Consider the following 12,763-nt stretch of genomic DNA (forward strand, 5'->3'; position numbering starts at 1 on the left):
TTTTTATTTAATTTTACTGAATTTTTAGAGCTCCTGGGTGGCTCAGTCGTTAAGCATCTGCCTTCGGCTCAGGTCATGATCCCAGAGTCCTGGGATCGAGCCCCACATGGGGCGCCCTGCTCGGCGGGAAGCCTGCTTCTCCCTCTCCCACTCTCCCTGCTTGTGTTCCCTGTCTCTGTCAAATAAATAAATTTTTAAAAAATTTTAATGAACTTTTTTTAAAGATCTTATTTATTTATTTGAAAAAGAGAGAGAGAGAGAGCGCGCGCACGAGTAGGGGCAGGGAGGAAGGCAAAGGGAGAGGGAGAAGCAGGCTCCCCGCTGAGCAGGAAGCTATGTGGGGCTGATCCCAGAACTCTGGGATCATGACCTGAGCCAAAGGCAGATGCTTAACTGACTGAGCCACCCAGGTGCCCCTTTAATTTTAATTTTAATGTAAACTTACAGCACAACTCTAGACAACTATACCTTCAGTCATTATTACTGCATGTGATTCCCTCATGGTTCTTACATCCTTTCCCGCCTACTAAACCAGGCAAGATACTAATGGTCGAGTACCACAGAAATAAAGAGAGCTCCAATTCATTTCTTCCAGGGTCAAAAACACTTCTGATTCCTAAAGAAAGTTTCTAAAATCTCTTAAACCAATTACCAAACTTCCCACTACTAGATGTGATAACCTTAAGGAAGAAATGGAAAAGGCATTGGCACTCTACTATTCACGCAACAGTTTTCTTTAGCAAATACTACTAGAATGTTTGAGATGATTTCCTTCTCTTTCATTGCTTTTCTCTATTAGTAATGTTCATGTCTACAAACTAAGATGACTTAAACCAGAGTTAAATGTAACGTTCAAGGTTCTACATAATGAGAAAATCACAGATCTGGAGGAATCATAGAGATCTTGACCACAGTATTTGATTCAAGGGAATCAAAACATTTGGATTTGATTTCAATCTTTACAATAACATAACCAAGACCTGAGATCCACATTACAGAAGAGACTTTGGAAAAGTAGTATTTTCCCTCCCTCTTGAATGGAGTAACTGGAACACAGGTTAGAACCCACTAATGACCATGATTTTTATTTCAGCTGAGGTAATAATGAACCGTTTTAAAGGAAACTGCTGAGCGTTTGCCAACTTCTTTACGGCCAATTCTGACATCTGGCCACGTCAGCAAGACAGACAGACAGACTTCTTCAAAACAAAAACAAAAACACCACAGGCATTCAAGTAAGAGATCTATTAAGTTATTGAAAAGCACAACCCTTTTTATTCATTCCATTCAGGGATGAGAATTAACCCATCAATTTAACCCTTCAAGGCCCTACTCAGCTTTCTTCAAGAAGACTTCTCTGATTCTCCCACTGAGAAGTAATCTTTTTCAAACATCTACAGCTGTACTTCTCATACTTTAATGGTCATATATGAAGCAGCTGGGTACACTGCTAAAGTGCACACTGATTCAGCCAGGGGTGAGGACCCCGGAAGAAACTCGCCAGTTGATGCAGATGCCTAGGCTTACAACCACACTTCTGGGTAGCAAGATCTATGAACCACTTCTACAAATACCTTAAAGACACCTATCACTTTCCTTTTGGAATTCTAATTATTTACATACACATCTGCTCTCCCCAAATGAATTATAAATTTCTTGGAAGTATGATATGCATCTCAATTACATTTTTCTCTTCCACAGCAGATGGCAAACAGGCATTCAAATGACAGGAAGAAAGAATAATACCAATGATATAAAGTTCCTGCAGCCTCTCTATGGAATCAAGGGTAGGCTAAAGATCAATAAATGCTATGAAAAGTCAAACTTTTTAATCACTCCCTTGGTTAGATGAAATGGAGTACAGCAATGGTCAGTATCAGAAAAGCTGTGACCAAAGCATGCTGTTCCTTGCACTGGATCAGAGTGAGGAGATACAGACCTGCAACCTGTTAAAAAGTCAGATTTTTTTTAAGATGATATCCAATTACATATTAAATATATTAATTAGGGGAGATACAGAAATATCCTTTCTGAAAAACAAAATAGACTACACAAAGAATCCCTGAATCATTGAATCCAATGTGCTTACCTTATACACTAAAAAATTTAGTTTGGTGATTTGTCCAAGGTTACCTTGTTAAGTACATGGAAAAGACGGAACTTGTACACAGATGCCCGGACATTAAGTCCAGAATTCTTTGCACTCTATTACCTCTTGAACAGAATCAACAAAGGAATAACACTCTTCATTGTTCCTAAACTGTATCTTGTGAATATATCTATTCTGAATTACTAGAGGAAATAAGAGTAAACAACTTCTTGAAAATGGGACAAATAACATGAACACATACAGAGAGAATAATAAATGGTCAATAAATATAAAACCATATTCAGCTTTGGTTGTAATCAAAGAAATATAAATATAAATCAGATGCCAATTTTGGTCTACTAAATTGGCATAGATTACAAAATCAGTACTGTTGATTAGAGTGTAAGGACTCCTGCACACTCATACATTGTTGGTAGGTATACACATTGATACAACTTTTGGTACAATGTATCAGAAATCCCAAAGACTAGACAGATCATATGAACCAAGAAATATAATTTTAGAAAAGTATCCTGAGGATGTATTTGGAGATTTGCGGTAAACATCATACATGTATCTTTCACACATTTTTTCTGTGAAAAATTGGAAATAACCAATAATCTAAATTCTTAACAAAAGATGAAGTAAATTAAAGTGCATCTAAAGGCTGAGTTATCATAAAGCTATTAAAAATCATGGTCAGTATAGAAAAAGTGGGGGTTTTTTGGGTTTTTTTTTTTTAAGATTTATTTTAGAGACAGACCATGAACTAGGGAGCAGGGGGGAGGGGCAGAAGGAGAAAGGGAATCTGAGGAGACTCCCCACTGAGAGTGAAATCAGACTGGGGGGGTGGGGGGAGCAGGGATCAATCCCATGACCCTGAGATCATGACCTGAGCCAAAATCAAGAGTTGGCTGCTTAACCAACTGAGCCACTCAGGCGCCCCTAGAAAAATGTTTTCAATAACTGCAGCAATCAGACATCTTCTTCAAGGTTTTTACAAGTTTTAAACCACCAGAAATATTACTGAATTCTGAGAGGGTCGTATATTCCCATGCCTCTCAATCTAGCGACATCATAGAATCAACTAAAGAAATAATGAGTTAAGAACTTGAATGCAAATGGCCTTTACCCATAAAAAAGCTCAATCACACTCATTTTAAAAGACAATCAAATCAAAATGCAATGAGATACTATTTTTCACCTATCAGATTGACAAACACCCTATCTGTCCACATCATACCTTGTTAACAAGGATATAAGGAAATCTTGTTACACTGTTGGTAAGATCACAAATTGGCAAAACTTCTATGGAGAGGAATTTTGCAGAATCTAGCAAGAGCTACAAAGTTACATATACATTTACCCTTTGCCTTAGCAACTTCAATTACAGGAGTCTATCTCAAAGATACACTAGCAAAAACATGCATGCGCCAGATAATCTTTGCAGAACTATTTGTCACAGCAGAAGAATGGAAACAAGAGTGGATTTGGTACATCTAGCAAGTGAAGCAATAAGCAGTTTAAGAAGAAATAAGGGATATTTCTATCCTGATCTCTAAGGTACACTTTTTTTTAAGTTTTTATTTAAATTCCAGTTAGTTAACATACAGAGTAATAGTTTCAGGTGTACAACTTAGTGATTTAACACTTACATACACTTTTAAGTTGAAAAAGAAAAAAAAGTAAAGCATAATAATATGCTATGGTTTACAGGAGAAGAGGGAGAAACATACATACAAGCAGACTGCCTACTCTTTTAAAAAAATTTTTAAAGTTTCTTATATTAGGAGGGATAAGAACATACAGACAGGAATAGAAGCTAGATTCGTCCAAATAGTTTGCTTTATAGATTTGGCTTTGGAAGCAGTAAATTTTACATAATTATACACTAGAAGGTAAGTTTTTGAAAACTACAAAATGAAAGCTAAATGAACTATACACTGAGTTGGTGGTTGAGACCACATAAATTTAGTTACAAATTTATAGGAAACACAAGGAAGAAAGAAACATAAAACCATACACAAGGATACCATCAACAATATCTGAATATGGGAAATTCTGAATGACAGAGGACCCAGTTTCCTCAACAATAAATAACAAGAAAAGAAAATGAGGGGGGCCTGGGTGGCTCAGTTGGTTAAGCGTCCCACTCTTGATTTCAGCTCAGGTCATGATCTCAAGGTCGTGAGATCGGGCCCAGCATCTGGCTCCATACTGGGTGTGGAGCCTACTTAAGATTCTCTCTCTCTAGCTCTGCCCTCTTTTCTGCCCCCGCCCACCACAGCCTTCTTCCAAAAAAAAAAAGCACACACAACTACAAGCAATTTCCCAATCCAGGTATTATATACACAGAGCTGCAGCAGAGAATCACTGCTATCTCCAGCATTCAAATCATCCACAAAATATGATGAACAGGAGGGGGGCACAGATTATATAAAGTTCAGAACTAAAGTTGTAAACACACATTCAATGAATCAACCCAAACCATAGCAGACACAAAATACATAGTGAAGTACAGAAAAGGTATGAAGAGCTGTAAAGCCTCACTGCATTTGCCAGGTGACTCAAATTTCTCTCCTGATTTATCCTAAATCAGTGCATCTAGACTACCTCATTTTGTCCGAGGCATACTGCAAATTCAGTGGAGTTTTAAAATAATTTAAAGGCAATGGGGGTATTTTCTAAAACAACCCCGAAATAAAAGATCTCATTCTCTAAGACCTTGATTTTAAATACAGACATACACATTTCTCTCTCTCTATATATATATATAAAATACATAAATACAAATACGAAATATATATGAAAGCCCAGGAAAAAAGTGTGTTTAGTTACTCATCCCAGAAAGGCTTTTTAGGCATACAGTGCTATGTTCCAAAATGTTTTTGAGATCAGGGAAAAGAAAAATATTTTTCTACAACGTTTAAGGATTTTGTGTTTCAGCTATTATCTTATGAACACCACTAACTCTGAACAGATTTAGTTCTTTAGGGCTGAGGTACAGTTTGCCTGAAAAAAAAAAAATTGTAGTAAGAGAACATATGGCTTTTTAGGGCAGGCCATTTGAGGGAAAAATGATGACCTCAGCTAGGTGGGAACTTGGATATTCAATGACTGTATGTGGGAGGGAGTAACCTGAAGTCTGAGAGGGGAAGTTGGAGGGAGGAGGAAGAAAAGTACATTGGGGAAGATAAAGGATATATTTTTAGACAGGTGGGATGCTGACTAAGCAGGTTCCACCACTAGGACAGAATGACCAGTTAGACAGATAACTCAAGTAGTGATCACACAGATGTTTTATAAATATTTGTTAACTAGTCTATGATAATTAAAACTGCTTTGGTAAACACTGTGTTCAAACTGAATCTAGCTTGACTTGTAATTCTGGTTTATTAAACCTTTTCTTGGGTTTTATTTTCCAGCCCATTAACTTTATAAGTATTCTCTAAAATGTCTTCTAAGTCTCTATTCCTCTACATTTACTTAGATATACAAATTGTTAATTAGACTTTAGAATTAAGGGGAAAAAATCTTTTTATACTTAATGGATTTGTAGGTTTTCTATAAAAAGTATGAGTTATTTCAAAATAAATATTTTCTCCTTCTTAAACTAAGTTCTACAACCAAACACACCACTCCAGGGAAGTGCATCTGATGTAGTTTTCCTATTCAGTATTTCAGCTTTTCTAATGTCTTAAAATTTTTGTCCTCTGTCTTTTTGGTTGATTTTTTGTTTTTGTTTTTTGTTACCTAAAAGTAATTTCTAGCAGACAACTCACAATTCAGACTATTTTATCATTTTATGGATAGGGAAAAGATTAATATCTATTATCTTTAAAGTGAGAGTAGTCTCTAATAACAATGACCTTTATCCCAGTACTTCTAGAAGGAAAAGAGAAGCACAGTGTATTAATGAAATTACCAAAAAGAGCTCTCTACAGAGTATTTCCCTCTATGCAGAAGTCACTCACTGCTGTATAAGAAATGTCAATAAGACACATCATCATTTAATATTACATGTTTATATTCAACTCTTGGTTCTCAAAAGTACTTTGACATCCCCTTTAGTTTTTCATAGTGCTTTTTCTCTAAAAAGATCCAAATACTGTATATGGCTTTTTAATAATACTTGCAAATCAGAAAGAAAAAACGGAGAGAGGGGAGAGAAGAAAAAAGGGGGGAGGAGGGGGAGAGAGAAACTAAAAATTACAAATACAAATATCAAAAATTTAACAAGCCATGGTGGAATAAGCAATGCAAGTCAAGAGACGGGCTTGAAGTCCCAGTTCTGCCGGTAACCAGCTAGTTATATGACTCTCTGTGAGTCACTTAATTATGCTTTTTAAATTGTAAAAAAAAAAAAAAAAAGTGATTTTGACTTAATGTTCATCTTAAATTCGATTTTCAAAATCTACTACAATTAAAGTATTTTCAAATATTGTATGATAATAACGGCTCAATTTAAGGTACGTCATTGCCATATGGAGTCCGTCCTTCACTTTTGTCTCAATTTGACCTGCAGCCTGAATTACTCAGGTTGCACATTCGAGAGGTACTTTGGAGGAAAAGGGACTGGGGAAAGATTCCTTTATACGATGGGATGGAGCCCAGCAAGTGAGGGAGTTTAGGAATGAATGCGAATGTATGCAGAAGACCTGGTCATTCTCAAATCAGGAGCACCGAAAATTCTGCTTAAATTTCGGGAAGGGGGATATGTGACAAAATCTAAGGGAAACCTTGAGCGGAGGTTTTCAGATAATCACTGTCTCCACCCTTCAATCCTTTATTACCCGGGTGGACTCCAAATCTGCCTCCAGTTCCGGGTTCCCAACCAATCGCATCAAGCCACAACAGAGGGCTCTGCCAAACCGGGCACCGTTTCAGAGCTCTAGTGTGAGATTCACAGGACCCCAGCACCTGTCGGCCTTCCCAAAAGGAGTGGGTGGGAGGAAACAGTAGGTCTCTCTCCCGTCTTTTTCGATTGAAGCTACCACCAGGTCCATGAGCCCTCGAGCCTGAAACCACCTCCGTTAGTCTGGGGGAAGGGAGAGCTCCTCGCCCGTGACCCTCCCACGAATCCTTCCCCCACGGCTAATTCTCCAGTTTACAGGTCCCAACCTCCGACCGTGGTTTCTCAGGCCTCGGGTACCCCAGGCCTGGGAAGCGTATAGACGGATGCGGGGAGTGAAGGCAGCGGGGGAGGGTGCACTCCTCGCTACCGGAGGAAAAGATAGGAAGGCAAGGGTGGGAGCAGCTGTGTTCTCCCTTAGCGAGACCGTGAGGCCGTCCGAGAGTCTGTCGAAGGGTCTGTCATTCCTTCACTCACTCACTCACCAGGAGCAGCAGGGAGCATCTGAGGTCGGGTAAGGATAGGAAGACGGCAGGATTCATGGTAACGCCGGGGTTCGCGGCTGGGACTGGGCAGGGTTGGGTTGGGTTAGGAAAGGGCTGGGCTCCGGGAGCCGGCGGCAGCGGACGATCCTCCCGGCAGCGGGACCTCGTCCTCTGGACCCGGAGCTCCAGCAGCGAACACCCGGGACAACTTCCAGAGAGGCCTCGCAACCCTCACTTCCGGGTCCTGCCCACCTCGGAGCATATTGGGAAATGTGGTCCTGCACCACTTTCACTGAGTACGTCATCGGGCATCCAGAACTTCATTCCCATCAGGCTCTCGGCCCAGGTCCACCGAGTCCTCCGCGCGCGGGGTCCTGTGGGATAGAAAGGGCGGGGGGCAGTGAACCTCTGTTTTTAGAGGATGGGAACTACAATTCCCAGAGGGCAGTGCGATCGAGCGTCTCGGGCGGCCTTCGAAGGGGTTTTTCTAGTTTCAGCGTGCGGGGGGATCTCCCAGCCGGATGTAGTGTACTGTCCTGGCGGGAGGGGCGGCCCACTGGGGGTCGTGCCTCCTGGAGCCGTCCCCGGGACGTGAGTCCTGGAGGAGGCGAGGGTGAGTAGGAAGGGGCCTGGCTGGGGAAGCTCCGATCGATCTGCATTGCCTTGGCCCCTGCCTCAAACTCCAGGCCCTCCTGGCCTGGGCTGTGGCCTGAGCCTTCATCACTAGCCTCCTCACCTGCTGCCTCTTCTTTCTGCACTAATTACTGCATTATAAAGTCAGAGCCACCTCTCAGGGCCTCCGTTGAATGAGTCGATGACTTATCCCTAATTGTCTCTGTGGGCTCGTGTAGGGAGTAGATATGGGATAAAATGGGAAAGCACGTTGTAAACTGAAAAGCTCAGTGCGACTGTGATTGCTACTAATGCATGGATCACTCCTACAGGATAATTACGAAATTCATTAGCCAAGCAATTGAGGATCTTAATCTGGCCCTAGTTAGCTCCCCAGCCTCATCTGCAAACACCGAGCCAGGTCCACGTGTCCCAGATATTAGCCACACAATCAGTGCTAACTACTTGAGAGGCGTTCTTTTTGAGGTTCTCCCTACTCCTTGCCTGTGCTCTAGCTTTCCTGCTGCCATGGAATGGCCTTAGCCCCTTCTCTATCTGGAATGCCATCTCAAATGTCACCATCTCTGAGGACTTCCCCAAAAAACAACCCTTTAGTCCTGATCAGAATGACTCTTCCTTTGCTTGTGACTGCCGCACCACTAGTTTTGTACTAGTTATAATTATTAGAGCATTTATTTCACTGGCTGGTTTTATAATTAATGATATCTGTACATTTTATAGCACTTTATAATTAACAACGTGGTTTTGCTGTTCATCTATAAAAATTATTTACAAAAAAAAAATCACCGTGTGTGTGTGTGTGTGTGTGTGTGTGTGTATGTTTTTTTGAGCTAGAAAAGGACCCTAGCTCATCGGTAGTGATAAATTTCTCCTACAAAGCTCCCAGATGCTCCAGAGTCAGAGATTGGACTGACACTTTTTTGGTGAAATCAGAAGAGGGCTTGTCTGCCCTTCTGGCAGCTGTTAACTAGCTGATTAGCAGCTGCTTTCTTTAGATATGCATGTTTGCTCCAGTTTGCACTTTTCCCAGGGTGGCAAAATTAGGTAGTGGTAGAGCCAAGACTTTTAGTTCTCTCTTCTAGTCTTGTGTTCTTATCTCTAGACCGCTCACTACTTCTCCAACAGAAGAGACAGAAATGGGGAATTAAAGAGCAGATGCTCATGAGTATGACCTCTTTAGTCCAAGAAATTAAACTTTGATCCTGCTTGCCATCTGGACTTAGCACTCAGCCTGTGACTTTTCCCTGGACAAATATTTACTGATACCAGCTATGTACCTGTTACTGTGCTAACAATTATGAGGTGAAATGTATGTAACTGAGATCAAACTTTAGTATATTTTTCAAAGGTTATGAAGAGGTTTGTGTGTATGTGTGATTCTGATATGCCTAAAACTCTATCACTTAAAATCTGAAATGACATGTTTTAGAGTTCAGAACAGATGTTAGTACATAGCACTCAGCTTATTGAATGAATCAACATAGTCTACCTATTTCACTGTTCATATTTTACAGTAAATCAGAGAACTGAGGTAGCCTAAGGGCATGCTGCTTATTATTAACGGAATCAGGCCTAGAGCCCTCCTGCAATTCCTACTTTCCCGTGTTTCTACCTCCACCTGTTTTGTAGCTTCTTTCAACTCACTTTAACATAATCCTGCCTGTGACAGTAGTTTTTCTGACAGAAGTGTCTCCCAAAGCCCATATTTTCTGCCAGCGTATTAACTCAAATTGTCAGCAAAATAAAGACATGAAGAGCTGACCTTTACCAAAATTAAGAAAATACTTTCACTTTAAGGCAGAATTTGAACCAATAATGCTTGTCAATGACAACACAAGTGCTAGCTCATCGGTAGTGATAAATTTCTCCTACAAAGCTCCCAGATGCTCCAGAGTCAGAGATTGGACTGACACTTTTTTGGTGAAATCAGAAGAGGGCTTGTCTGCCCTTCTGGCAGCTGTTAACTAGCTGATTAGCAGCTGCTTTCTTTAGATATGCATGTTTGCTCCAGTTTGCCACGCTCCCCATGACTCCCTTTGTTTCTTACACTTTTTACCTCCCAGGTCCTTGCAGGCATTCAACTTTGATACAGCATCTTACCTTTAGGAAGGAATTTTAAGATCATTGATGCAACTACCCCTTTGTCCTTCCCAACAGGTGCTTGAATTCTTCATGCTGCGTTTCTGACATAATCTAGCCTCTGCTACAACAGGGTTATGCTGGAGAACTCACTGTTTTTCTATGCAGCTAATGCATTTCTAGAAGGTTCTAGCAAACCCTATCAGACTACCAGTCAGAACAAAATCTTTCCAATGAAATATGGTTGATCCTAATGATGTAGTTTTCCAAGTAAAATCCTAAGGTCAAGAGACATAGGAGAGAACAAATAAAAATTCTTCCTTTTGTCAGCATGAGAGAGAGAACTAAGTACTAGGTATTTATTTATTTATTTATTTATTAGAACTAAGTACCTTTTAATTTAGCACTTAAATTTAGTTGATTCTGACCTGACAGTTAAGTTCACATCATACCCATTTTGTGGCTGGTTCATCATCTTTATTCCCAGCTTCAGTTCTGATGTTTAGTATTATGTGGAATCAAATCAGAAGCCATTGTGGCTTGGGGCGCCTGGGTGTCTCAATTGATTAAGCATCTGCCTTTGGCTCAGGTCCTGATCTCCAGGTCCTGGGATCAAGCCCCATATCAGGCTCCCTGCTCAGTGACAAGTCTGCTTCTCCCTCTCCTTCCATGATCTCTCTCGCTCTCACTCTCTCTCAAATAAATAAATAAATAATTTTTTTTTTTTAAAAAAGTCACTGTAGCTTTTGAGCCCTGTGCCTAAGGTTAAATACTGAGCCTCCCTTTTTTCCTCAGATAACCCCTGATATTGGGGCACCTGGGGGGCTCAGTCTTGGGCATCTGCCTCCAACTTGGGTCATGATCCCAGGGTCCTGGGATTGAGCCCTGCATCCTGCTTCCTGCTCAGCGGGAGACCTGCTTCTCCCTCACCTACTCCCCCTGCTTGTGTTCCCTCTCTCCCTGTCTCTGTCAAATAAATAAATGGAATCTTAAAAAAAAAAAAGATAACCCCTAGTAAGAGTCTTAGAAGCATCCAACCCTCTCATTTTACAGATGAGCAACTGTTCAAAGGGTCATCTAATTTGCCACATTATGGCAATTCTAGGTAGGAAGAGGACTGCAGACTTTTTGAATCCTAGTCAAATATTTATTTTTTTTTAAGATTTTATTTATTTATTTATTTGACAGAGAGAGTGAGAGAGAGCATGAGAGGGGAGAGGGTCAGAGAGAGAAGCAGACTCCCCCCTGAGCAGGGAGCCCGACGTGGGGCTTCATCTCAGGACCCTGGGATCAGGACCTCAGCTGAAGGCAGACACTTAACCGACTGAGCCCCACCTCATCAAATACTTCTATTCAGCCATATTTAGAATATATCCACTTAAGACTGATGAGACAGCTTTCAGAAATGTTTTCTGCATATAGTCATGGTTTAAATCATTGTTTCAGGGTGCTCCAGGCATTGAGAAGACTATGAACAGGTCAGAGAACTTGTTCTTTCCTGGCTCCTCATTAGCATCCCAAGTTCATGCTGCAGCTATTAATGGAGATAAGGGTGCTCTTCACAGGCTCATCATAGGTAAGTGGTCCCCCTGAATACAGAAACTTTAAAAATAACTCTGTCCTAAGGGAGTGTGTTAATCTGAGTTTTAATTGCACTGTACTCACACATTTTAATGGCAATGTATCATTATTTATATTTCATTCCAGAACTTGAACAAGAAAGTAATTAAGGCCTGAAAGTTAAGAATATGGATTAGGATTAGGTGAAAAGTACTTGAGAAATACCTGTGTGCTTGACACTGAATTTGGATATGTACCCTAAGGTGCTAAGAGAATTAATTCATTTTTATAGTAACAGAGATCTAGAATGAGATAGTGAATAATGATCTTTTACATTTAGTATATACCTAAGGTACTAAAGCTTACAAATAGCTTACATTGTAATGATTTAAAATTGATTTAGTGTTCTCCCTATCATTGATTCAATTGATTCAAATTGATTCAACATTCTCCCTATCGTATATCTATAGAGAGAGGCCCAGTATTAAAGTTCTAGAAGGAGAGAACAAACTGAGTAGGAGAGAGAGTATCCAAGGACAAAAATGGGTGAGAATTTTTCAGATATTGTAAAAAAACCACATTTCCACCTATTCAGAAGTCATTAGTCTTTATTTCAAGAAACGAAATAAAAATGTATATTGTTTTTAATCTTTTACACACCAGTGTCTAGTGACATGATTGACAACTTGGGGCCTTAAAATAAAATCCATACTATTTGAATTTCTGTACTGGTTCCATCAGAATTCATTTTTGACCTACATTTCCAGTGTCTCCAAAAACTTCTAACCATGTACCCTAACCTCTGACTAGGCTCTCCATTCCCCAAAATGTCATTAATTTTGTCTTACTTTCTCTATGTATCTGTCTCCTCTCCTCCCACCTCCTTATCCTCTTCTCTGCTACACTCTTACTTATCTTTTTTTTATTAACATATAATATATTATTTGTTTCAGGGGTACAGGTCTGTGATTCATCAGTCTTACACAATTCACAGTGCTCACCATAACACATACCCTCCCCAATGTCCATTACCCAGCCACCCCATCCCTCCCACCCCCCTCCACT

The 12,763-nt window shown here is 40.3% G+C and overlaps 2 protein-coding genes across 2 annotated transcripts in view; one reads left to right on the forward strand and one right to left on the reverse strand.

Annotated features, from left to right (window-relative positions):
- ERP44 (endoplasmic reticulum protein 44) overlaps positions 1-7,659 on the reverse strand; it is a 90,116-nt gene extending 82,457 nt beyond the window's left edge. The window contains exon 1 of the mRNA XM_006741096.3: positions 7,427-7,659. Coding sequence (XP_006741159.1) covers positions 7,427-7,483 — 57 coding nt within the window. The 5' untranslated portion in view covers positions 7,484-7,659. The remainder of the gene's footprint in view (positions 1-7,426) is intronic.
- A 223-nt stretch (positions 7,660-7,882) lies between these two features.
- The window catches only part of INVS (inversin), a 154,777-nt gene continuing 149,896 nt past the window's right edge, over positions 7,883-12,763 (forward strand). The window contains exons 1-2 of the mRNA XM_081804080.1: positions 7,883-8,039; positions 11,585-11,714. Coding sequence (XP_081660206.1) covers positions 11,609-11,714 — 106 coding nt within the window. The 5' untranslated portion in view covers positions 7,883-8,039; positions 11,585-11,608. The remainder of the gene's footprint in view (positions 8,040-11,584; positions 11,715-12,763) is intronic.

This window comes from Leptonychotes weddellii, chromosome 14, assembly GCF_054177405.1.
Source record: "Leptonychotes weddellii isolate Sample4059 chromosome 14, ASM5417740v2, whole genome shotgun sequence".
Classification (NCBI taxonomy): domain Eukaryota; kingdom Metazoa; phylum Chordata; class Mammalia; order Carnivora; family Phocidae; genus Leptonychotes; species Leptonychotes weddellii.